This window comes from Thamnophis sirtalis, unplaced genomic scaffold, assembly GCF_051295495.1.
Source record: "Thamnophis sirtalis isolate CommonGarterSnake01/CBP01778 unplaced genomic scaffold, rThaSir2_p1.2 scaffold_14, whole genome shotgun sequence".
NCBI lineage: Eukaryota > Metazoa > Chordata > Lepidosauria > Squamata > Natricidae > Thamnophis > Thamnophis sirtalis.
In genome coordinates this window covers 37,004,817-37,031,303 of record NW_028261394.1, presented here as the reverse complement: position 1 = coordinate 37,031,303, position 26,487 = coordinate 37,004,817, and the positions used below count along the sequence as shown (strand labels likewise).

General features: G+C 46.6%; 1 protein-coding gene across 1 annotated transcript; it reads left to right on the top strand.

Moving 5' to 3' along the window:
- The first annotated feature begins 6,056 nt into the window (after positions 1–6,056).
- Positions 6,057–23,318, top strand: PARD6A (par-6 family cell polarity regulator alpha). The gene is made up of 3 exons (XM_087728578.1): positions 6,057–6,241; positions 12,252–12,474; positions 22,029–23,318. The coding sequence occupies exons 1-3, from the start codon at positions 6,179–6,181 to the stop codon at positions 22,820–22,822; spliced, it is 1,080 nt and encodes a 359-aa protein (XP_087584704.1). The 5' UTR covers positions 6,057–6,178; the 3' UTR covers positions 22,823–23,318.
- The last annotated feature ends 3,169 nt before the right edge of the window (positions 23,319–26,487 follow it).

Below are 26,487 nucleotides of genomic sequence, written 5' to 3'. Positions count from 1 at the left end.
TTGATGTACAGAGAAAATAAGGGAGTGATTTGTTTTTCCCCCCCAATGTTCTCCAATGAACCTCTCATTGGCTAGATTGTTTCAGAAGAGCAACTTTCTTCTGTGATACTGAATAACTTGAATAGTTATTGAAGAAACTCAACAGAGAATGAGTCACTTCATTAGAATTTTTCCTGGGGAATTAATGGAACAATGGGAAGCTTGCAAGATTGTAGACCACTGAAGAGAGGATAAACACAACAAGGACAGGATATTCAGACAGAGTCTTTCAGTACTAAATAAATACACCTCAAACATTTTGTATAATTATCTTCGTTCTAAACATTCTAAAGCAAATTCTATTTCTGAAAATGGGGTGAAAATTGCTAGATCGTTTTTCTACCTGGCGTTAGTTATTTCAATTTATTTTTACAGTGGCACTATGTATACAGAAGACCAACAAAGATGATTAGGGATAATTGGGTAGGTTTAGTTTAATGAAAAGAAGGACTAGGAGTGGCATGATAGCAGTCTTCTAATATCTAAGAGGCTGCCACTAAGAAGAGGGGAGTCAATTTATTCTCCAAAGCACTTGAAGACGGGACAAGAAGCAATTGGGTGGAAACTAATCAAGGAAAGAACCAACCTAGAACTAATGAGAAATTTCCTGACAGTGAGACCAATTAATCAGTGAACAGGTTGCCTCCAGAAGTCCTGGGTTCTCCAATGCTGGAAGTTTTAAAGGTGAGATTGAACAATAATTTGGCTGAAATGGTGTAGGGTTTCCTGCTTGGACTAGAAGACCGGAAGGACCTCCAAGGTTCCTTCCGACTCTTCTCTTATTCTGTTACCAGAGGTGTGTTCAGTTGCATTGATATGCCACTGGGGAAGTAGCCTATGTCCTTCTACTCATTCTGCTTTGGCAGAATTAAGCGGACACACTGCTGGGAGCTATGAAAACAATTTGGCCTAATAATGGATACGGTGCTGGATTACAAACCGGGAGACGGTGAGTTTAGTCTTGCCTTAGGCACAAAACCAGATGGATGATTATGGACTTAGTCATGCCCTGTCAGCCCTAGGTAAAAGATACTGGGAATGTTGCCCACAAAAATTATTACTTTTATTTATTAAATGTACATGCAGGGACCGGTCCCTCGTTGTCACCAGTAATCAGGACTGATTAAAGCATGGATGTCATAAAAGAGGAGTGAAGAACATTGGAAACCCAAATTGTCTTTTCAAAGCACAGATGGAGGGGGGAACCTGCAGCTCACGTTTTGCATCTACTCACTATCAGCTGGACCAGCTGGTGGTAAATCCTGCAGGGAATAGACCAAAACGTTCTCGTTTATGTTGAATCACCAGTGTGCCCCACGCCTTCTGAACAGCACAGAGCCTCTTTCGGAAGGCACTCCTTACAAAAGGAAGGTTAAGCCAGCCAAGGACGCCCAAAGAGCAAAATTAGTAAAGGCCTCCCACACATTTAAAAAAAAAAAAACCTCTGGGATTTTTGAATGGGCAAAGTATGCCCATTCAAAGACGACAGCCGTAGCTGCCTTCTTAAAACAGGTTGCTGGGCATTGTCAGAACTCATTTATAAAGGAAGTAAGGGGTGCAGGGATAGAGTTACATCAGTGATGGTGAACCTATGACACCCGTGTCAGTGCTGACACAAGTAGCCATTTGGGGTGACATGCACAGGATTTCATGCGATTCATCCTCGGCTCCTGCACGGCCGCCGAGGATGAAAGAATCTGTGCTGGAGGAAGGGGGGGGGCGGGACGTGTGATCTCCCCCGCCCACACTCACTTACTGTATCGCCGCCGCCCCTTTCTGAGCGCAGGGGCTGCTGGTAAGGCGTGCGTGCCGTGTGCACACACGTCATCAGCGCGGCGAGGGAGGACCCGCAGGAGAGGAGCGCGGGAACAGTGCGCGCCTCTCTCCAGTCAGGCCGGCACAGAGAGTCTATTCCTGGGACTGTCGGTTACGACCGCACCACAGCAGGGAACAGCGGAGTGCCAACGGGAACTGTGAGCACCATTAGCAGCAACTATAAATTGCGCAAAATTATGTTTTTGTCGAAGTGACACACAACGCGAGTTATGCTCGATTTTTTGCCGATTTTTGACACACCACGCCAAAAAGGTTGCCCATAGCAATAGCAATAGCAGTAGACTTATATACCACTTCATAGGCCTTTCAGGCCTCTCTAAGCGGTTTACAGAGAGTCAGCATATTGCCCCCAACAATCTGGGTCCTCATTTTACCCACCTCGGAAGGATGGAAGGCTGAGTCAACCCTGAGCCGGTGAGATTTGAACCGCTGACCTGCTGATCTAGCAGTAGCCTGCAGTGCTGCTTTTAACCACTGCGCCACCTTGGCTCTTGGCCCATCACTGAGTTACATGAATGTATGTGTGATCAAGAATATTGGGCAGACATTTTTCCCCTCTCTCACATTTATTTGTATCTCATCTTTATTATTCTTACAACTTACTCAAGGTAGTAAAGGCTGAGCGCCAAAGAATGGAGGCCTTTGAACCGTGGTGCTGGAGAAGACTCCTGCGAGTCCCTTGGACTGCAAGGCGATCAAAGCGATCAGTCCTTGAGGAGATCAACCCTGACAGCTCTTTAGAAGGCCGGATCCTGAAGAGGAAACTTAAATACTTTGGGCACCTAATGGGAAGGAAGGACTCCCTGGAGAAGAGCCTGATGCTGGGAAAGATGGAGGGCAAAAGAAGATGGGGACGAAAGTGAAGGAGGTGATGGATGGAGTCACTGAAGCGACTCCAAACGATGGTAGAGAACAGGAAGGCCTCAAGAAATGTTGCCCATGGGGTCGAGATGGGTCGGACATGACTTAGCAACTAACAATAACAACTCAAGGTCGAGAACATATTCAACACACTTCTTCTTCCTCCCATTTTCCTCCCAACCACCGCTGTGAGATGGGAGTGAGAGTGAGAGAGAGAGAATGTGTGTGTGTGTGTGAGAGAGAGAGAGAGAGGGAGGGAGGGAGGGAGGGAGAGAGAGAGAGAGAGAGAGAGAGAGAGAGAGAGAGAGAGAGAGAGAGAGAGGGAGAGAGAGACCCAAAGCCACCCAATTGATTTCATGGCTAAGGCAGGACTAGAATTCATAGTCTCCTGGTTTCTAGCCTGGTGCCTAAACCACTAGACCAGGGCTGTCAAACTCGTGGCCCATGGGCCAGCTGGGTTACACGCTGCCCACGCCCACACCCAGTTTAGCGAAGGGGAGAAATTCACAATACGTAACTTGATAACATTGTGCCAATGCGTGCTATGCACCCCTGCACTAGACCATAATAGTGGAATTTATGCTCACCAGTTAGTAAAATTCAGCTCAAATAATTTGAAAGATTTCTTCAAACAAATTAGTGCTACAAGGTGTCACTTGATTGGAAGTCTTCAAAATAATTTATTATCTTGGCATGGAAAGTTTAAGTGCTATATATCACTGCATATCAGTTGCTGAGGATAGAAACAGAGGAGAGTGTATATTTAATCTATGTTTAATATCTTGCTTATAGGCTTTCTACGAGCGCTGTATTAGTCTCTGCAGGAAGCAGGCTTCATTCAAAATAGCTTGTCCTACATTTTAAAGAACAAAGATAAAAAAAATGTGAAAATACTTTGAACACTGGCCGAATTGATACAGAAAGTTCACACTGTTGTTAACAGCTCCTGCAAATTTTAATCCAAGCTCAAAGATTCCTTTAAGGTTATTTTTCAAATCTATAAAAATAAAACATAAGACTGCAAAAAAAAAAACCCCTCCCAAATTTAAAAAACCTCTTTATTCTTTTAAGAAACAGTGGGCAAAACGAAATCTAGAGGGAATTAGTTCCGAATGGTCTGTGAGCCCAAAATTACTTCAAGAATAATATAGTTAAAACAGGGAAAGGGAACTGTTTTTAAGATCACTCCTAAAAATAGAAGTAGGTGGGAGGGGGGCAGGGGCAGAGCAGCCTCTAACCATGATTTAATTTAAGTAACTACAAAATTCAGGGTTTTTTTTCCTTTGGTAACCATTATAAATTGCAGGAAACTTTTTTTAAAAAGCTCCAAGACAGCACCCAGGTTTTTGACAGGCTTCACTGCTTAGTCTAAAAGGAAGCTAAAAATAGGGTCATTTGGAAAGACAGAATTATCCAGCCCTTTAGTACATTCGCTGAATTTATTTATTTTTCGCTCAAAAAAATCAATTCAGTGAGTGAGCTTTAATTAAATCCTCACATGTAGCTCCATCCTTACTTGATAATATTTAATTACAAAGATGCAAAAAAAATAATGTAATTATTTTTGTTAGATTTTAGGGACAACTCCAGTTCAAAATAGAAACATACATCTATTTCCTCCCAGGCACTTCTACTGTCTGAATATAGTTGGGACACCTACAGAGAATAAGATAGCACAAGTACAGCTGCTGATGCACTGAGCAATGTTTCTGAACCTTTAAAATGTGTGGGTTTCAACTCCCAGCATTTCCCAGCCAGGAAACCTGGGAGTTGAGGTCCGCACATCTTAAAGGGAAAGGAGTAAGGGCACTTTAGATCCAGATAGGGTGATAGGCATCAGCTGCGTTTGCACGATATGCTTCACGGCATTAACCTAATCATACTAGTGAATTAACCTGCTTGCTACCCTGGGCTTCCACAATACCTGGCTAGGTGGCTCGGTGGCTAAGACCCTGAGCTTGTCGATTAGAAAGGTCGGCAGTTCAACGGTTCGAATTCCTAGTATAGGTCTCCTGTGTGGGGTTGGACTAGATGACCTCCAAGGTCCCTTCCAACTCTAATACTGTTAATATGGAGCTGTCAAATATCTAGGTTGCACTGCAACTCTTGTGAATTTTCAATCTCCGTGTATAGTTTGGGGAGTGGAAGGTTTCTCTGCACCCAATTAATTACCCCAAGGGGGCCACTCATCCTCTGATGCACCCCCTAAAAGGCACTCCAGCCCCGTTGGCTCCCTCTCTTCCATGTTGTTCTGTGCCACACTCTTGACTTCATCTCTGCTTGGACAGAAGCCGAGGGGTTCAGCCTGGATTCCCAAAGGAATCCTTTAGCTTCGTCCTCCCCAGCAGCCACACAGAGCAAGTGGCTCAAACACACACAAACACACACACACACACACACACCACTAGCCGCCAAAGGGAAGAGGGTAAATCACCTCCTTCTTAGCAGGAGGTGACTCCAAAGTTTACACACACACACAGACACGCAAACACATACACACACACAGGCCTGAGGAGAGGGGAGTGCAGCCGGTACATTGTTCCAGGGCCCATGTAGCTCAAATTAAAAAAAAAAAAAATTACACAACCAAATTTTTAAAAAGAAAAACAATCTTGGATATACACTTCAAACTCTGTGCATAGAGCAAGCCTTTATTAATCCAAAACTCAGTGAACCGTGATTTATGTCATTGATTGAATTTTAATTTCCTTTACTTATTTATTTCAGCTTGCACGTTTGCTTTCATTTCGTTTACAAATAGGTTTCATCTTTCATTTCAGTTGATGAATGGCGATGAAATGTCATCTCCAAAATCTGGAAGCTCCAAAAAAAAACAACAACCAAGAACCGCTGCACGTTGCAAATGTACAATGATGACATTCTTGATTCGATGTGTCCAGGTGTAGGTGAGCGGGGGCTCCAGACTAGTCTTGTTCCAGCACTGAATAATCCTCTTGAGACGCAAACACTCACTCACTCACTCACTCACTCACTCACTCACTCACTCACTCACTCACTCACTCACTCTCTATTTTTCCTTGAGCGACGGCCGAATGGTCCAAACTCCCTTTTCCCTTTGATCTCCCGCCGCGGGATACACCTTGGACCACCCGCAGCCCGGTTACCTAGACGACGTTGTCAGCAACCTTCCATCCGAACGCCGCGGAGGTTCTGAACCCCGCCCTCTTCGGCCCGCCGGAGCCAATGGCGGGGCCCCTCGCCGACTGCTGGGGTGACGTCATAGTCGGTGAGGTTTTTTTTTCCCCCCTCCCTCCTCCTGTCTTCTTCCTCCAACACCCCCCTCCTCCCCTCCTGCTGTCTGTCCCCGTTCGGCGGCGGCGGCGGCGGCGGCGCAGCAGCAGCAGCAATAATAGCCGGCGGAGGCGGAGGCGGCGAGACAACCCGCGGGGCGGTGAAGGCGACCCGGCCCGGCCGGCGCAGCATGGCTAAGAACCACCGCACACCGGCGCGCAGCTCGGAGCCGGTCATTGAGGTCAAAAGCAAGGTGAGCCAGAGCGGGGAGCTTGCCAAAGATCGGGGATCGGCGGGCGGAGAAACCCTCCGAGGAGGCTGCGGCAATCCCCCCTCCCTCCCTCCCGGCCCCAGAGCAGCCGGGCCCAGGCACACAGCGGCGGAATGTTGGATCGGCCGCGCAGCAGGTGCACCGGGGAGCAGCCTCCTCCTCATCTTCCTCCTCCTCCTCTTCTTCCCAAGCGGGCGTTGGGTCTCTCTCCAGGCTCGACCCGGCGATCTCTTGCCTGGCGAGGGGGGGTGGGGCGACGCATCTCGGTTATTGTGGATGCGGCGCTGCGCCGAGCGCTTAAGCCCCGGCCTAACGGGTTGGCAGTGGCCGGGCTGATTGTTTCACCATACCCGCCTCTCCCCGCCAGTCTTTCGGCGGTGCCTCGAGTCGGCGGCCAGATGGGGATTATTATTTGCTCCGATCTGGAGGGATTTCCCCGCTGCTGCTGCTGCTGCTGCTGCTGCTGCTGCTGCTGGACAGCCTGAACGGGAGAGAGAGAAATCGGCTGGAGTTTTTCCTTCCTAGGCGGAAAACACACACAGAACACAATACACACAACACACAACATGCACAACACATACACAACACACACATACAGCCAGGTTATGCAATAGTGGGGGGGGGTTGAAATGGGGAGGGGGTGGTGGCTGAGCTGATGGCTCTGTGTGGCAAATCACCCCACCCCCTCAAGGTATCCCTAATCCGGAGATGCTGCTGGTTTTGCTTCTTCTGGGACCCTTCATCAAAGGATATGTGTGTGTGTGTGTGTGAGAGACTGTGTCTTAACCTTTGTTGTGGATACCACAACACAGGACACCACTAGGCATGAAAAACAGGGGGAGCATTGATTTGCCTTAGAATAGGGTTGGGTTGGAAAGGGGTATTCCCACCTTGGACCAAGGGGGTGGCATAGGGAGGGATCAGGTGTCCCTGCTCTGCCACCCTCTCCACTTGAATAGCTCAACCCTACACCCTAAAATGTATCCTGATCAGGAAAAACCAAGCTTCCCGCCCCCACACACATCTGGGACCCTGGACAGAGGTGCAATGGTGTCTCCCGGTCCTCTCCAACCAGTATGGGTAATCCTCAACTTACGACCACAGTTGAGGCCAAAATTTAAGTGAGAAATTTGTTAAGTGAGGTTTTTGCCCCATTTTACGACTTTTGTCGCTTCCTCGCTTCCACTCTTGTTGTTATTGAATCGCTGCCATTGTTCAATTAGTCACACGGTTGTTAAGTGAATCTGGTTTCGCCCTTGACTTTGCGGGTCAGAAGGTTGCCAAAGGGGAAACACATCACGACGCTGCAGCCGTCGTAAATGGGAGTCAGTTGTCGAGCATCCGAATGTAAATTGCGTGAGAATGGGGATGCTGCAAGGGCCATAAGGGTGGGAAATGGTTCTGTCACTTTTTTCAATGCTATGTAACTTAGAACAGTCACTAAACAAACTGTTGTAAGTTGAGGACTACCTGTATATGGATATGGTTGTCTATATTGGTCGGCGGTTCGAATCCCTGGCGCTGCGTAACGGAGTGAGCTCCTGTTACTTGTCCCAGCTTCTGCCAACCTAGCAGTTCAAGAACATGTAAAAATACAAGTAGAAAAAGAGGGACCACCTTTGGTGGGAAGGTAGCAGTGTTCGGTGCGCCTTCGGCATTTAGTCATGCCGGCCATATGACCACGAAGACATCTTCGGACAGCGCTGGCTCTTCGGCTTTGAAATGGAGATGAGTACCGCCCCCTAGAGTTGGGAACAACTAGCACGTATGTGCGAGGGGAACCTTTATCTTTATATTGATTGCAGTTAATGGAAGCTGCGTTTCCATATTTCTAAGAAAGGCTGTTGCACTGGCGATCTGGTTCACACAACCCTCCAGTGGCTTACTTGGGTTGATTTTAGCATATTGGATGAACTAAGAGATTGGGGTGTGTGGTTTGATATGTGGTATTAAGCAAGTGTGGTTTGTTCAAATGCAGCAGCATTAAACAAATCACGGTGTAGCTTGGTATTTGAATACAACCTGTTTAATGTATGCTGCTCCTAGGTGTTATTATTGATCGTTGTAATGATTAGAAGTAGCACCGAACAAGGAACCTAGTTTTGTATGGTATTAGGCTGGAGGAGCTGAGACTTTGCATGAAAATCTTGTGTACTCTCAGTGATTGTAATAATGGACCATATGTTGCTCTTTGTTCATATCTGTCTTTGGGGAGCATAAAATTTAACTTCTCGCAACAGGGGAAGCAAATCTTTTTTTTTTTAAAGTCTTCTGTTGTTTTGATCCTCTGGAGAACTCAACGAAGTTCTCCAGATGAAAAAAAAATACAATCTTCATAATGAAAGAGACACAAATGTAACCATAAATAGTATAATAAAAACATTTCATAATTAGGACACTAGCTAGGACTGAATGGGGTTGTTTTCAAGAAGATAATGTGTTAGAGCAGGCGTATCCAACATAAAACTTGCCCAGGTAGTTACTGTAATGGGCTTCTCAGAACCTGGGGAAGAGCCAACTGATTTGTAAAATATCAAAGGTATATGGAGAATATGCTTTTGGAAAAGGAGTTGCCATCTCACCGGGAAATCAAACAAGTGGTTAGCAAGAGGACCAAGAAAATCCCTAGCAAACTTAGAAACAAAATGACTGTGAATGCATTTGTATCCATTTGCCAAGACTTCTTTTAGGTAAAGGTTCCCCTCGCACATATGTGCTAGTCATTCCCGACTCTAGGGAGCGCTGCTCATCTCTGTTTCAAAGCCGAAGAGCCAGCGCTATCCGAAGATGTCTCCGTAGTCATATGGCTGGCATGACTAAATGCCGAAGGGGCCTGGAATGCTGTTACCTTCCCACCAAATATGGTTCCTATTTTTCTACTTGCATTTTTACATGCTTTTGAACTGCTAGGTTGGCAGAAGCTGGGATAAGTAACGGGAGCTCACTCGGTTACGCGGCACTAGGGATTTGAACCACCAAACTACTGACCTTCTGATCGACAAACTCAGCATCTTAGCCACTGAGCCCCGCGTCCCTTAAGACTTCCTTTACCTAATAACTTTTCAATATACAGGTAGTCCTCAACTTACAACCACAATTGAGGCTAACCTTTCTGTTGTGAGACATTTGTTAAGTGGTTTTGCCCTGTTTTACAGTATTCCTTGGCACAGCCGTGAAGTGAATCACTGCAGTTGTTAAGTTAGCAACCAGAATCTGGCTAACCCATTGATTTTGGTTGTCAGAAGGTCGCAGAAGGGGAACACATGATCCAGGGTCATAAATAGGAACCAGTTGCTAAGCATCTGAATTTTTATCACAAGGCCATGGGGATGCTGCAAAAGGTTGCAACGGTCGTAAGTCACCTGTTTCAGTGCTGTTGTAAGGTTGAATTGCCACTAAATGGTCTGTTGTAAATCGAAGCCTACCTATATCTATTTTTTAGCTGGTGAGCAGCTGCTAAAGCTTGACAGGTGCCTTCCAGGTGTGTTGGAGGTATGACCTTCCCAATTACGAGCAGTTGGCTGCCGATTGTCTTCGAACACAGTCCTAACATATCCCGAGGGCATTAGTTAGAAAAGCTTTTGTCAAGGAAAAAGTTTCTTTTCCATTTCGGTGATTCTGTTGATTGCCGGGCTCAACTCAGGCTGGGAAGATCAGAAATTCAAGGCATGGATTCGCAGTTAGCTGAGATTAAAATCAAAGGTTTTGAGAGCAGGAAATGAGCTAATTCTAATGACATGCTCGGCCACTGTATCCATTTTTCCATTTAAGCTGTAAGTATAAAAGAGAAGATGCTGTGTTATACATATTTGCTGTCTGAGAGCAACTTTCATTCTCTTCCTTGAGTACAAAGTCATGTATCAACTCAAAACTGACTACATGTCTGTTCAGGTCGTCCTTGACTCGCGACCACAATTGAGCCCAAAATTTCTGTTGCTAAGCAAGATGTTTATTAAGTGAGCTTTGCCCCGCCTGACGACCCTTCTTGCCACTGTTAAGTGAACCACTGAAGTTGATAAGTTAGTCACAAGTTAGTTGTTAAGTGAATCATTGCCGTTCTTAAATTCGTAAGCGGTGGCTAAGTGAAACGACCTTCCCTGTTGCCTTTGCTTGCCAAAAGGTCGCAAAGAGTGACGCTGCAACCGTCATAACTATGAGTCAGTTGCCAAGCATCTGAATTTTGATCACGTGACTACTGGGAGGCTGGAATGGGTGTTAATTGTGAAAAATGATCGCAAATCACTTTTTTCAGTACCATTGTTACTTCGGTCACTAAACAAACTGTTGTAAGTCGAGGACTACCTGTATAGTATTTAGCAGAAGGCCCAAACTATCAAAACAATCCTGAATAGCAATAGCACTTAGACTTATATACCACTTCATAGTGCTTTACAGCCAGTGGTGGGTTTCAAAAAAATTTCGAACCTACCCTGTGGGTGTGGCCTCCTTTGTGGGAGTGGCTTGCCGGCCATGTGACCTGGTGGGAGTGACTTGCCGGCCATGTGTTTTCTTCCCCCCCCTCTCTCCTTTCTTTTGTCTCTCTGTCCCTTTTTCCTTTTTTTCTTTCATCTCTCACTTTTTCTTTCTTTTTTCTTTTTTTCTTTATTTCTTTATTCCTTTCTTTCTCTTTCTCGCTCTGTGTGAGTCTGTCTATCTGTGTGTGTGTGTGTGTGTGTGTGTGTGTGTGTGTGTGTGTGTGTGTCAGTGGTGGGTTTCAAAAAATTTTGGAACCTCTTCTGTAGGTGTGGCCTGCTTTCTGGTGGAACCTCTTCTAACCGGTTCGGTAGATTTGACGAACTGGTTCTATCGAACTGGTGGGAACCCACCTCTGTTTACAGCCCTCTCTAAGCGGTTTACAGAGTCAGCCTCTTGCCCTCGACAATCTGGGTCCTCGTTTACCGACCTTGGAAGGATGGCAGGCTGGATCTACCTTTTTGGATCCTCTGCCTTTCAGAAGCAATTAAGGGCTGTAATTTTCCGGGTGAACTCTTAAGACCGCTAGAGAGTGTTTTGTTTATATCGCACCAAGCCCTGGTTTGTGCTCTTTGTAGTTTGACAAACTTGAATGGATTGTCTTCACACCCTGCTTACCCCTTCCACTAAGCCAAAACCAAACAAGCCCATTATGGCTTGTTGTAATGTGTCAGCGCAGATAGTGCTTTATTGTGTGTTTTCTCCAAACAGTGTAAAAGTCAGTATTCATTTGAGGTGGGCAGGGGGATGATGAATTAAAAGAGATCTCAACTTTCTTTTTTTTCTACATAGATATTTTATTTATACATTTTCCTTTGGTATACATAAAAACTCAATATTCACATTGACAGTGTGTTGTCTGGGTACAATTGATTTTGAATAATGATAACAAAAAATTTAAGAGTGCTATTTAGAACAATTACCATCAAAACAAATTCATCATCACATTTGCTTATCCTTAATTATTCCCCTTACGTTATTTAATTAAACATTCTTTTCAATTTTAAGTTTCTAACTTCTGCTTCGATTTTCTAGCCACTGATCAAATGTCTCTGGTATTTAAAAGTATTCCTCCTTATCTTTCAGTTGCATTATTAATCTATCCATCTCGGCACATTCTAATATTTTCTTTATTATACACTTTCCTCTGCATGAATAGCTTCATTTTTTCCAATGTTGTGCAAATGTAATTCTTGCTGCTGTTAAAACATGTAAAATTAAGTATGTATTTCCTTTGTTGTAATTTTCTGCTAAGATATCCAATAAAAATAATTCTGGTTTTAAGTCTATTTATTGTTTTATTATTTCTCCTAGTCATTTTCATATTTTTATCCAATATTTTTTTGCCTTTGGGTTAGGGTTAGGTTTTCCTCTTCCAAAGTCAAAGAGATCTCAACTTTATTTGCTGCTTTGGAAAGTTTAATCCCAAGGCCAGGGTTTTTTTCCCTGCCTTGGTTGAGCGGCTTTTATCGGTGTGACTATTATTTTGTGTCTTGAGACTGTTTTATCTTCCTGGCAGTTTGAAGCTGAGTTTCGCCGTTTTGCCATGAAGAGGTCCAGCGTGGGTGGTTTCCAGGAATTCTACCAGCTGATCCAGAGGGTGCACCAGATCCCTTGTTCGGAGGTTCTCCTGGGATACACAGACATCCATGGAGATTTGCTTCCCATCAACAATGATGATAACTATCACAAGGCTCTGTCTTCGGCCAATCCTCTTCTCCGGATCATCATCCAGAAGAGAGGTAGGACAAACCTTGAGGATTAACCCCCTTGCTTATGTTTTCTATTTCCAATGTGGTCTGTGTTGTGGCCCGCCAGTGGAGCTGGCAGCAGATTCAGATAGTGAGAAGGTTGGGGAGGAACATGGGCCAGTCCTGGAGTCTGGGGAAGGCTCTGATGAGGGCTCTGTGTCGGAGGCAGAGAGGGGGCCAGGGCCGTATGCCAGTTATCAGCTGCCTTCGGAACCAGACATCAATGAGGCAGACAAAAAGCTGGAACCTGTTCCCAGTGTGCGCATGCGCAGAGTTGCCAGATGAAGGCAACAGCTAAAGGACAGGGGTTGACTTGGGAGTAAGGCCACACGTGGACGACCAATGGCTCCTCCCAGAGGAAATAAAAAAGGAGCGAAAGAGGAGTGGAGTTTGCAGGAGACTATTAGTTTGCTTAATTGGTTTGTGACTCTCAGAGATTCTTTGCCAAGTTTTGCAGATATCGGCCTGGCAGCTCTCCAAGCCAGATAAGGTCTGTGATTGTAAATCCTCCCTTGAAAGACTTTGCTGGATGTCAATGAGCAGAATTCAAAGTAAACTAATAAAAGGGTTTTTTATTGGGACAAGGAGTTTGCTTCATGCTCTTGGGAAGCCTCGGTCAGAACAACTGGTACTTTATTCTTCTCCCCTTTTTCAGGATGAAAGAGGGGGAAAAACAATGCCCTGAGAGCATTAAAATCTTTGTAATCGCAGCTATCTCCTTTGGGGGCATGAATTTGCAAGGCTGCGTAGTGGGGGTCCTTGGTGCTCTCTAAACTTGATTGTTTTCTTGCAGACTTTTCATTACCGAACTAGGCAACATCATCAGTGCTAGGCTGCATTGCATTGCTTCTGTTTGGGAAACGAGGAGGCACCCACTAGGGGAATCATGTATATGAATTCCAGGTATCCGTTTGCTTATCCCTGAGGTTCCCATTCTTACATTTCAACGTAGGCCTAGATGGTGAAGGGCCGTTTGCTCTCCAGCTAAGGCAGCAACCTGTTCAGACTTGGCAATCTGTTTTCTCCCCAACAACATGCAATTTGTCACAAATACTCCCCTTGGTCTCAGGTTGATTAATCTGTCCTCCAACTTCACACTTTGAGAGAGAAAAGAATTGTAAACAGCAGGAGAGTCAAAATGAGGCCTAGAAAACCTGCCAAGCTTCCATCTGTTGGACACAGCATAGTCTGCGGTCCCTTACCATTAATCTTTCTGGTTGGGCTGAGATGCATGGCACCTCGGAGCAGTGGTGGGTTGCAGGCGGTACGCCCCGATACGGGCGTACGATGCCTGCCTGAAGCATTGGATACCGTTCCAGTCGTGGCACGACAAAACCGCGCTCGTCAAAATAGCGGTGATAAAATCGCGTCGCTAAAGCCGTGACGTCATCACCGCGCGTCATCACTGCCGTGACAACAGCGCGGCAACAGAAGGGCGCTTTAAAGCGGCGCCACGGCAGAAAGCCGATTTCAATTAAGGTAAGGGTTAGGATTAGGTTTAGGGGTTTGTTTTAGGGTTAGGTTTAGGGTTAGGTTTAGGGTTAGGGTTAGGGCTAGGTTTAGGTTTAGGTTTAGGGTTAGGGTTAGGGTTAGGGTACTGAGTGCTTGGGAATGCGTGGATTTTCCCTCCGCGATAGGGTCGCGTTTTTCCTTAGCGCTTCGAACGGCGCGAATTAGTCTTCGCGCTTATGTCTCCGCGGATAAGCGCTTCGCGGATTTGTGGTGGAGCCCGTTCCAGTATGCTCCAGACGGCCCACCTGCCTGCATGAGCTTCTTACCTGTATTTGAGCTCTTTGGCGTTTCCGCTCACGGAGCGCACAGCACCTACGCGACGCTCCCCCCGAGCAACTGGAGCATCACGGAGGCTTGCGGAGGCGTCGCAAGAGGTAAGGATGTGTGCATGCATGTGGTGGACACCAGGCCGCGTTGCAACTGTACCAAGTGCAATGGGATTGGAACCCACCACTGCCTCGGAGGCATCTCTTGCCTACTCTTAATATGGGGATCGCTGGATTTCTGATTCAGTTTTACACAGTGATAACGAACGTGTGGAATTCATTGTCCTGCAATGTGGGGATGGCCACATTGGATAGGGGATTGGATCATTTCACCCAGGGCAGATCTGATAAGCACGCTTGGTTTTGAAGACTCAAGGTCACGGCGTAATTCCAACTCCTGGAAGGAGGGGGATGCAGTCAGTGGTGGATTTCAAAAATTTTTAGAACCTCTTCTGTAAAGTGTGGCCTGCTTTTTGGGAGTAGCTTGCCAGCCATGTGACCAGGTGGGAGTGGCTTGCCAGCCATGTGACTGGGTGGGCGTGGCCAGCTTGTAAATGTGGTGAAACTCACTTAACAACACTCTTGCTTAGCAACCAAAATGTTGGCTCAGGAACTCTGACATTTGAAGCGCGCAAGTCTTAAAGCTGTCAAGTTACAAGACCCTTGCACCCCTAACCCTTTAAAACCCCCCCCAGGGGTGTTCAAATTTGACAGCTTTAAGACTTGTGGACTTCAACTCCCAGAATTCCTCCTCCAGTCATGTTGGTTCAGGAACTCTGGCATTTGAAGGATGCAAGTCTTAAAGCTGTCAAGTTACAAGACCCTTGCACCCCTAACCCTTTAGAAAAAAAAACCCAGGGGTGTTCAAACTTAACAGCTTTAAGACTTGTGGACTCCCAGAATTCCTCCTCTCGCTCTTCATCTTGATGATGTGAGGACTAGCGGTGGGGGGAGGGAGCTGGAACCGGTTCTAAATGGCACTGTAGATTTTTGGAACCTCTTCCATAGAAGAGGTTAGAACTGGCAGGAATCCACCCCAGGGATGCAGGTAGTGCTCCGCCTGACCACAAGTGAGCCCGAATTTTCAGTTGCAAAGTAAACCGTTGGTTAAATGATTTTTGTCCCACTTTATGACATGCCTTGCCACAGTTGTTAAGAAATTCATTGCAGCTAGGAATATAAAGTGAATCCGGCTTCTCCACGGACTTTGCTTGTCAGAAGGTCGCAAAAGGGGACCATGCGACTCCGGGCTGCTGTACATGTCGTAAATATGAGTCAGTTGCCAAGCGTCTGAATTTTGATCCCGTAATCATAGGGATGCTGCAATGGTCGTGCGTGTGAAAAACAGTCGTAAGTTTTCAGTGCCGTTGCAACTGCGAACTGTTGTCAATTGGGGACTACCTGTAGGTCTTCATCGGCTACTGGTGAGGATCCAGCGGCAATTCATTGGCTCCACACGAAAGAAAATGCGCAACTGAGGTGGGCTTGGATTGATCCAGTCAGATCCCTACGGAGATGCTCAGCCCTCCAGGTCATGATTGTCCCTAACATGTTTTTTTCAAGAGGCAGCTGCACTTTCTGGTTTTTCTTTGAAGACGTTTCGCTTCTCATCCAAGAAGCTTCTTCAGCTCTGACTGGATTCAATTTTCAATTTCAATTTAATAAAATTTGTATGCCGCCCACTCCCTTGGGACTCTGGGTGGCTTACAGACAGATAAAAAAGCATTTAAAATTTTAAAAATAAAAAAATACAATTGTTAAAATTACACACCATCCATTCAGTCTAAGTGGGGCTGGACATTGATCAACAGCCCCAGGCCTGCCGGAACACCCAGGACTTAGTGGCTTTACGGAAGGCCGGGAGAGTGGTAAGGGTCCGGATCTCTATGGGTAGATCGTTCCACAGGGCTGGCGCAGCTACAGAGAAGGCCCTCCCCCGGGGGGACCGCCAGCCGGCATTGTCCGGTCGACGGTACCCGGAGGAGGCCCAACCTGTGTGATCTTGTTGGTCGTTGGGAGGTATGTGGCAGGAGGCGGTCTCTCAGGTAGCCAGGTCCTAAACCATGTAGGGCTTTAAAAGTAACGACTAGCACCTTGAAGCACGTTCAGAGACCAATAGGGAGCCAGTGCAGCTTGCGGAGGATGGGTGTAACATGGGTGTATCTAGGTACACCCAGTATCGCTCGTGCGGCTGCATTCTGGACCAACTGCAGTCTTTGAACACTCTTCACTCCACTCGACCAATTAGATCCCACAGATTAGGCCTCCTCCGAGTTCCATCAGCCAGTCAATGTCTGATGACAATGTCGACTGGCGACCACGTGGAGGAGAGCCTTCTCTGTGGCAGCTCCGACCCTATGGAACGAACTCCCCGTGGAGATTCGTACCCTCACCACCCTCCAGACCTTCCGCATAGCCCTTAAAATCTGGCTGTCCCGACAGGCCTGGGGCTAAGACCTTCACTGTACCCGAATAGTATGAATGTTGTGCCTTTTAATGATGTATTGTCCTACATGTAACTTGGTTTGTCTCCCCCGCCCCCTGAACTGTGAGCCGCCCTGAGTCCCCCCAGGGAAAAGGGCGGCATACAAATATTAATAAATACTCAAATACTCAAATTCAGGGGCAGCCCCATGTAGAGCGCGTTACAGTAATCCAGTCTTGAAGTGACGAGGGCATGAGTGACCATTCGAAGTGCCTCCCGGTCCAGATAGGGCCGCAACTGGTGCACCAGGCGAACCTGGGCAAAAGCCCCCCTGGTCACAGCTGACAGATGGTGTTCTAACGTCAGCTGCGGGTCCAGGAGGACACCCAAATTGCGGGCCCTCTCTGAGGGGTGTATAATTTCACCCCCCCAGGCTAAGAGGTGGAATGCTGGGGATGCTGGGGAAATGGAAGGATTTCCACTGGTTAATTGTCCTCATGGTTAGTTTCTCTTCCCAAGTTGCTTCTCTCCTTGATTAGTTTCCACCCATTCCATTGTTTCTTCTCCTGCCCCTTTGGTGCTTTGGAAAATAGGTTGACCCCCCCCCCCCGCCCCTCCTCTTTGTGGCAGCCTCTCCAATACTGGAATACTGCTAGATAGAAACCTGCTGATCTGAAATATTTGCTTATATAATACAGTTTTCTTGTTAGATAAGGAGTTTTTTCTTTGAAGACGTTTCACTTCTCATCCAAGAAGCTTCTTCAGCTCTGACAGGATGGTCAGAATCCTTCCATTCCCCATCATCCAGTCAGAGCTGAAGAAGCTTCTTGGATGAGTAGCGAAACGTCTTCAAAGAAAAACAAGAAAGTCCAGTTACCTTTGGGGTCATCCAGCCAGGTCATTCTTAGGCTTCAAATCCATCTTATGAGGGAGCCCTTAACCCAAACCTTCCCCTCTGTTGCTTGTATGTGATTCCGACTTTGGCTTAATACCGAGGTTTCATTCATAAATTGTATCTTACCGGTATCTCGGTGGCTTGTCCATTTAAGAAATATTCCAGTCTTAAACAAACAGATACTCCTCCAGACCCGGTTATAAGAAGGTAAAATTTATGAATGCGCAGAAATGGATAGACTGTCTATGGCAATGAAGGAGAGGGAGGAAAACGAGTACTATCATATTTGGAATAGATGGTATTCCCGGCTTGACAGTAAATGTCAAACTTAGGGTATAAAATGTTAAGGTATAGTATATAGAATGTAAAAGATATAAGATATATATGATATTCACTTGATGTTTACTAAATAGCAATAGCAGTTAGACTTATATACCGCTTCATAGGGCTTTCAGCCCTCTCTAAGCGGTTTACAGAGTCAGCATATTGCCCCCAACAACAATCCGGGTTCTCATTTTACCCACCTCGGAAGAATGGAAGGCTGAGTCAACCCTGAGCCGGTGAGATTTGAACAGCCGAACTGCAGAACTGCAGTCAGCTGAAGTAGCCTGCAGTGCTGCATTTAACCACTGCGCCACCTGGGCTCTATATAATAACATGTTATTTATACCTTAAATAAGGATATAACTTAGGAGAGTGAAATTGAGATAGAATATTTATAAATAGGATTGTTACGAAAGAGATTGATACCGATATGGAAAAGCTGTGATAAGTATAAATTTGTGTTTTGTCTTTTAAATGTTGGGAAATACAATAAATACGATAAAAAAAAAGAAAGAAAGATTCCAATCTTATCACACTATGCTGCTTCTGTTGGCTACCTGTTATTTCTCTGTGGGACATTTAGCTGTTTTTAGCTTGTGTTTTGTTCTCAAAACCAGTTCGGCTGTAGGTTAGGCTGGCCGAGAGAAAGAACCATTCAATTTATGTATGGCACTAAGTCATAAAGATGGGTAGACTGCTCTCTCTGCTCCTTGTCTCCAGAGTTCTTCATGGATCAGCAGGACAACCTTCTCCATTCTGACATCCTTCGTATGCATTTGATTACTCCTCCCAAAAAACTAACCCTCACTGCGAAGGTTGAGTGACGGCCATTGTAGTTCATCTATTCACCGAGGCGTGGAAAATGTGAAGTGACAGGTCCCCGAGGCTTCTGCCCAGAAAACACCTCCCGTGTCCTTCCTTATAAGGAATTCTTTTACACGGAGCCTCCAGGTCCTGCCAGCTCCTTTCCGTTCTGGCATCCCTCTCTTTGGATGGCATATGGTATAAAAACTGGCAGAAGGGTGAGAGTTGTTTATGTTTTCCTTCTGCACCTTCCCATTGCTTTTGAACAGGTGGCTCAGTGGTTGAGAGGCTGAGCTTGTCGATCAGAAAGGTCGGCAGTTTGGCGGTTCGAATCCCTAGCAGCGCGTAATGGAGTGAGCTCCCGTTACTTGTCCCAGCTTCTGCCAACCTAGCAGTAAGAAATGCAAGTAGAAAAATAGGAACCATATTTGGTGGGAAGGTAACAGCGTTCCATGCACCTTTGATGTTGAGTCATGCCCGCCACATGACGACGGAGATGTCTCCGGACAGCGCTGTCTCTTCGGCTTTGAAATGGAGATGAGCACCGCCCCCTAGAGGCAGGAACGACTAGCACATATGTGCGAGGAAAACCTTTACCTTATTGCTTTGGAGGGGATCAAGGCTTCAAGGATATGTACTTGGTCTTGTTAACTTTTTTGGCAGCTTATATTTGGGTTAGTTACAAAACTAACTCTCTCTTCTCCTTCCCCAGCCCTTAACAAAATGGCAGAGTTGGAAGGGACCTTGGAGGTCTTCTAGTCTAACCCCCATGCTCAGGCAGGGAGTCCGATAGCATTTCAGACAAATGGTTGTCCAATCTCTTCTTAAAAACGTCCAGTGTTGGAGCATTCAAAACTTCTGGTGGCAAGTTGTCCCACTGATTAATTGTTCTAACTGTCAAGAAATTTCTCCTTAGTTCTAAGTTGCTTCTCTCCTTGATTAGTTTCCATCCATGGCTTCTTGTCCTGCCTTCAGGTGCTTTGGAGAATAGCTTGACTCCTTCCTCTTTGTGGCAGGCTGTTAGATATTGGAACACTGCTATCACGTCACCCTTAGTTCTTCTTTTCATTAAAGTAGACATCCCCAATTCCAGCAACTGTTCTTTATATGTTTTAGCCTCCACTCCCCTAATAATCTTTGTTGCTTTTCTCCGCACTCTTTCTAGAGTCTCAACATCTTTTTCAGTGGTGGGTTTCAAAAATTGTTCGAACCTACTATGTGGGTGTGGGAGTGGCGTGGATATGAAGATGCTGACGACACTTGTCAGAACCACCTTAAATTACCTCCCACACAGCACTGGCATGCATAAGAATAGGATGTCAACTTGTTTTTTAAAAGGCATCTTTGGTTTGCGTTAAAACAACTTCAACACACGCAATGTTCTGATTGCACGACAAACGCAGTAGTCATCCTTACCTTTCACAGAGGCACTGAGTTTTATAAATATGAGCATGATAGTATAGAATAATCCTATCCAAGGACCAGTGGTGGGTTTCAAAAAATTTTGGAACCTCTTCTGTAGTTGTGGCCTGCTTTCCGGGTCCACTTGTAGAACCTCTTCTAACCGGTTCGGTAGATTTGACGAACCGGTTCTACCAAATAGGTGCGAACTGGTAGGAACCCACCTCTGATCTTTTCTACATTGTGACGGTGACCAAAACTGGATGCAATATTCCAAGTGTGGTTTTACCTTTGTGCACTCAATGTTGTGGTTTTTTAAATTTACCATTGGAACATGTCAATTCTAAATAATTTCAATGAATGTGTGCATTAGTGTCTTTTACTTAGCATTAAATGCTAATACGTAGATTATTTTATATCAGCAAACATGTAACTTAGTCATCCCATGGCATTATGGCACAAAACACTCCTCCCTTCACACACACATCCCTGTTCAATATGGAAGAATTGGCAGCCTAAACATGTGTATTTTGGGGGCTTCGGCGCAGGTTATTCCTAATGAATTCTTGCAGGATTCAAACACATTGGTTGCCTTCTTTGTCTCTGTGTTTTCTAGCCAAGATCCACAGAATGATGCATGCAGGGCATAACTCAAAGTGTGACTAAAACTGAATTATTCATACCCCTTTGTAATCCTCCCGGGCTGTGCTCTGTAATCCTAGAAGCAAATGCCACTCAGAAGTAGGGTGAGAAGAAGGAAGTGACCCTTCTGGGCAGGATAAAAATATTGGATTTATCCTCTAGTGCTTATAGCACTGCTTCTCAAGCTGAGCAGCTTTAAGACTTCAACTCCCAGAATTCCTCAGGTTGGCCATGGTATTGTCAGTAATCCAGAGTGTAACTATCATAGCACCCCATGATCAAATCTCAGTGTTTCTTAATCTCCACCCCAATCAGGCAGTTTTCCACAAAGAGAATAACTCATATTCTAACATTCCATTATGTAACATATTTAAGAGGCTTATCCTTGGGTGATTAAGCCACGTGGCCTGGTGCTGTTGTCCCTTTGCTTAGAGAAACTCAGAAACGACACATCTGGCTGATGTTTCTCCTTGCCAAACAGGCACCACCTTGGCCTTCAGAGACTGTACATCCCACAACGCAAAATCTTTTATTGCATCATTAAACCATTCAGCACTTTCAAAGTATCCAATGTTGGGAGAAGGACAGAGCTGTGAAAAGGTAGATCGCTTGGTGATCCAAAGGCACATTTACAGAGTCAAACCACAGAGAGAATAGAATAGAATAACAGAGTTGGAAGGGACCTCGGAGGACTTCAGGTCCAACCCGCTGCTTAGGCAGGAAACCCTACACCACTTCAGACAAATGGTTATCCAATCTCTTGTGAAATGATTGCAAAATAATGCATCAGGAGATGGAAACCCAGAATTTAGCATCTAGTATTGCTCGGTAGATAGGGAGAGATAGGCAAATGGGTAACATAGGTATGTTTGTGTCAGTGGTGGGATTCAAATAATTTAACAACCGGTTCTCTGCCCTAATGACCATCTGGGTAAGTGGGGCTTGGTGGTCATGTGACTGGGTGGGCGTGGCCAACTCAAGGTCACTCAGGTCGATGGACGCGTGTGGATAAATATTCCTCTGAAAGACTTGTTTGCTAAGCCTTGCTGACTGTGAATGGAAGGAATTCACAGCCTTGTCAATAAAAGGGGTTTTGCAGGGACCAAGACTTTGGTTCTTGCTTTCTAAGGAAGCCTGGGTCAGAACGTTACTGTGGTTCAGAATAGGGAAGAGCCAACAAGGAGCTCAGGAAAACCAGGGGTGAAGCTGAAGGACGCTATCGCTGGAGAAGAGAACTTCCCCTTGTGACACCTTCTTGTTTTCTTATTCCTTGCAGCAGAAGCCAACGCCAGCGTCTTTGCCTCCAACTCCCTGCAGCGGAAGAAAAAGGGACTGCTGAGGCCGACGCACCAACGGGCCAAGCCCCACCTGTTGATCGGCATGCCCCAGGACTTCCGCCAGATCTCCTCCATCATCGACGTGGACATCTTGCCCGAGACCCACCGGCGGGTGCGGCTCCATAAACACGGCTCCAACAAGCCCCTGGGCTTTTATATCCGGGATGGGGTCAGTGTGCGAGTGGCTCATCACGGGGTAGAGAAAGTGCCCGGCATCTTCATCTCCCGCTTGGTCAAGGGAGGTTTGGCTGAGAGCACCGGACTGCTGGCCGTCAACGACGAGATCCTCGAAGTCAACGGCATCGACGTGGCGGGCAAGTCGCTGGACCAGGTCACCGACATGATGGTGGCCAACAGCCACAATCTCATCATCACCGTCAAGCCGGCCAATCAACGCAACAACGTCATCCGCAGCAGCAAGGCTTCCGGGAGTTCCGGCATGTCCACGGACAGCACGCCCAGCCAGCAGACGCCTAGCCCGGCTTCCCAGTACCTGAGCAACTGTAGCACAGCCGAGGGGGAAAGCGATGAGGAGGGAGACCTGGTCATTGAGAGTGACTTGCCTGCCAGCTGCCCCAACGGGGGTCTTCTTGACAGCCTCCAGCACAGCCTCTCGCTCTATAGCTCCCAAGGGTCCCTGCCTTCCCTGAACAGTCACAGTGGCAGCGGGAGCCCCATGCGGGGCAGCCGAACGGGCAGTCTCCAGGAGGATGGCACCATCATCACCCTATAGCCTTCGGTGCCATGGTTCTCTCCTTCCCGTTCTTACTTGAAAAACATTGTCTCTGCGGTCAGCGTGGGAGAGCCTCACCATCCTTGACCATCGGAGGCCAAATCTGGAGATTGGAACCAAGGTTCACCCTCGTTGACTGGGACTTGCACACCCCCTTCATGTTCCAATGGTGCTTCTTGCAACCAAATTGACAGTGGGCATTGGAAGAGGAGGGACCGGTCCACCTTCTTCCAACCCTTGGCTGCCCCAGAGGCTCTCTCCTTCCCGTGTCCAGGGAGCGAAAGGGATGGGCCTCCTCTTACTTCCTCCCTTTCGGCCTATACCTGTATTCCAGGTAGGGGGGGCTGGCCTCATTCATCCCCCAAGCTCTGCCTCCAGCAACTTCTCATGAAGTGTTTGATTTTAGGTGTTTTTACGATGACATGTGTCGCAGTTAATATATTGCAACAGACTATTAAACCATGGCTTTTTTTTTTAAAGCGGTGCTCCTTCACATTGCTTTATTTTATTTTATTATTATTTTGAAAGAAACCTGCAGGAGGATTAGGAGACGATAGCAAAAGGAAACCATTCAGAGAGAGGCAGAGAGAGAGAGAGAGAGACAGAGAGAGACAGAGACAGAGAGAGATAGAGAAACAGACAGAGAGATAGAGACAGAGACACAAAGAACAGAGAGGGAGGGAGGGAGGAAGAGGGAGAGACAGACAGACAGACAAAGACAGAGAGAGACAGAGACAGACAAACAGAGAGAGATAGAGAAGCAGACAGAGAGATAGAGACAGAGACACAAAGAACAGAGAGGGAGGGAGGGAGAGGGAGGGTGGGAGAGAGATAGACAGACAGACAGACAGAGAGAGAGAGAGACAGAGAGAGAGAGAGAAACAGACAGAGAGAGACAGAGACCAGAGAGGGAGGGAGGGAGGGAGGGAGACAGACAAAGACAGAGAGAGAGACAGACAGACAGAGAGACAGAGGGAAAGAAACAGACAGAGAGAGACAGACACAGAGACCTGAGAGGGTGGGAGGGAGAGGGAGGGAGGAAGAGAGAGACAGACAGACAGACAAAGACAGAGAGAGAGAGACAGAGACAGAGAGAGAAACAGAGAGAGAGAGAGAGAGAGAGAGAGAGAGAGAGAGACCAGGGAGGGAGGGAGGGAGGGAGAGAGAGACAGAGACAGACTGAGAGACAGAGAGAGATAGAGAAACAGACAGAGAGAGACAGAGACAGAGACCAGGGAGGGAGGGAAGGAGGGAGGGAGAGATAGAGACAGAGAACAGAGAAGGAGGGAGGGAGAGAGAGAGAGAGAGAAGGAGGGAGATGGCCATGCTGATATGGAGCCCCTTGGCAGAACCAGATCCCAAGTTATAAATATCATCCTGTGTTTTGGGCACAGCGGCTTATTTTTTTGCTCTGCCTGTCTGAGAGGTGGGCATCTGTGGCCATTTGAAGTGGCTGCTTGGCAAATTTCAGCCGAGGGGATTCCCCCCCCCCCAGTCACGCCCCTTCCTCAGTCTCTATGGCAGGCAGATTAGGGGGAAAAGCGCCCTCCCCATTAGTCAACAACACTCCCAGGGCTTTTAGAAAGGGAGCAAAGAAATCTGCCCGGCCGTTTTCACTGTTTTGGGGCTGATTTCAGGTTATTTTCAGGCTGTTTTTCAGACCATTTTGGGGGCATTTTCAGGTTTTTTCCCAGGCTCGTTTTGGTCCAAAAAAGCCTGAAAATGCTCAAAAACCCGAAAAACAGCCCCAAAATGCCCCCCAAACAGCCAAAAATGCCCAAAAAACAGGCATGCGCACACCAGTCACCTGTTCTTCGGGTTTCTGGTGGTCTGGCATGTGGAAACACCAGCTAGCCGGCGTGTGTGTGCACCAGCAAGCTGGTCTTCAGGTTTCCAGCATCCTGGCGTGCAGACATGCATGCACATGCCCAGACGTTCTGGTTCAGGTGCTGAAAAGTTCGCCATCACTGTTCGAACACTTTTAAATGCTGACCTTCTACGTCAGCCGTCCGCCCAACTGCAGTCGTTCCATCTATCTGGAGGGCACCAGGTTGGGAAAACTCTCTGATTCCTCATTAAGGAGACAGATTTTGAGGTATACATTGTGTTCTTGGTGTAGGTATGGGACTTTGCGAGGTGGACGCCCCCCTCTCGCGCCAGCCGTCCTCCTGCTGTCTTTCCATTAACGATGAGGAAAGGGTTGCCACCCACTGACTTCAATCCTCTTCAGCCCAACGAAAGAAAACAAAAACAGAAGAAGAGGCATAGCGATGCTTTCAAGCAAAACCTACCGTATTGATCGTAGCAAGTCAGGGCTGTTTCTCTCCTACAGCCAGCAAACGGCACAGGTTTGAATGACTGGTCATGCAGAAACTTCATTTACTTTTTAAATTACAGGCACTCAAGATTCCTCTTGCTCACGTTAAAGCTCAACCAGCTGAGACACGGCTGGTTTTGGGTACTTGTTCTTTTGAGTCATTCAGGCCCAAGAGAAATGTGGCCGAGCATCTATATCTGTCTGTCTATCTCTTATCATCTATCTACATCAGTGGTGGGTTTCAAAATTTTTTGGAACCTACTCTGTGGGTGTGGCCTCCTTTGTGGGAGTGGCTTGCCGGCCATGTGACCTGGTGGGAGTGGCTTGCCAGCCATGTGTTTTTTCTCTCTCTCTCTCTCTCTCTCCTTTCTTTTGTCTTTCTGTCCCTTTTTTCTTTTTTTCTTTCATCTCTCTCTCACTCTTTTTCTTTCTTTTTTCTTTGTTTTACTTATTTATTTATTTCTTCCTTTCTTTCTCTCTCTGTGTCAGTCTGCTTCTGTGTGTGTGTGTGTATGTGTGTGTATGTGTGGCAGTGGTAGGTTTCAAAAAATTTTGGAACCTCTTCTGTAGGTGTGGCCTGCTTTCTGGGTCCACTGGTGGAACCTCTTCTAACCGGTTCGGTAGATTTGACGAACCGGTTCTACCGAATAGGTGCGAACTGGTAGGAACCCACCTCTGATCTACATCTACCAGTATATCCCCTCCCTCCCTCCCTCCCGTATATCTATCTATCTATCATCCATCCAACCAGCCAGCCAGCCAGCCAGCCAGCCAGCCAGCCAGCCAGCATTTATTAACCATAGCTGCAGTGTCCTGGACTCATGTGATCACCAAAGTCAAGGGGAGAAGCTGGATTACTAACTTCTCCAAGCAGTGAATGTTTCAGTGGGTCCAAATAGCTTATTGATGCAGGATTATCTGGACCAGGGGTCTCCAACCTTGGCAACGTTTAAAACTTGTGGACTTCAACTCCCAGAGTTCCTCAAATTCTGGGAGTTGAGGTCCGCGAGTCTTAAAAGTTGCCAAGGTTGGGGACCCCCGATCTGGATTACGGAAGGGTGATCTTCATTGCAAACCTTGGCCTGGCGTCAACCGAAAATGCAATGGGTAAAAACGGTTGTCAGCTTAAGTCATGCCAGACTTGCCAAGGTCCACTAACCTTAGAATAAACCCTTGGCTTGTTTTAGTCCTTCATGTGCAGTGAACTTTCTTCAAGCATTTATCGGACCCATCGGTAGATGGCAGCACAAACCAGATCACCAAAGCTGAGATATGAATTTTTCCGAGGCAGAGAAATCCTGAGAATTCCTGCCACCAGTTCTTGTTCCAAATAACTGGCCTCAGCCCA

Bases quoted from the DNA above. Each gene is read 5' to 3' on its own strand.
- PARD6A (XM_087728578.1), top strand. From the start codon at position 6,179: ATGGCTAAGAACCACCGCACACCGGCGCGCAGCTCGGAGCCGGTCATT. The intron at 6,242-12,251 runs GTGAGCCAGAGC...TCTTCCTGGCAG, and splicing joins TCATTGAGGTCAAAAGCAAG to TTTGAAGCTGAGTTTCGCCG. The intron at 12,475-22,028 runs GTAGGACAAACC...TATTCCTTGCAG, and splicing joins GATCATCATCCAGAAGAGAG to CAGAAGCCAACGCCAGCGTC.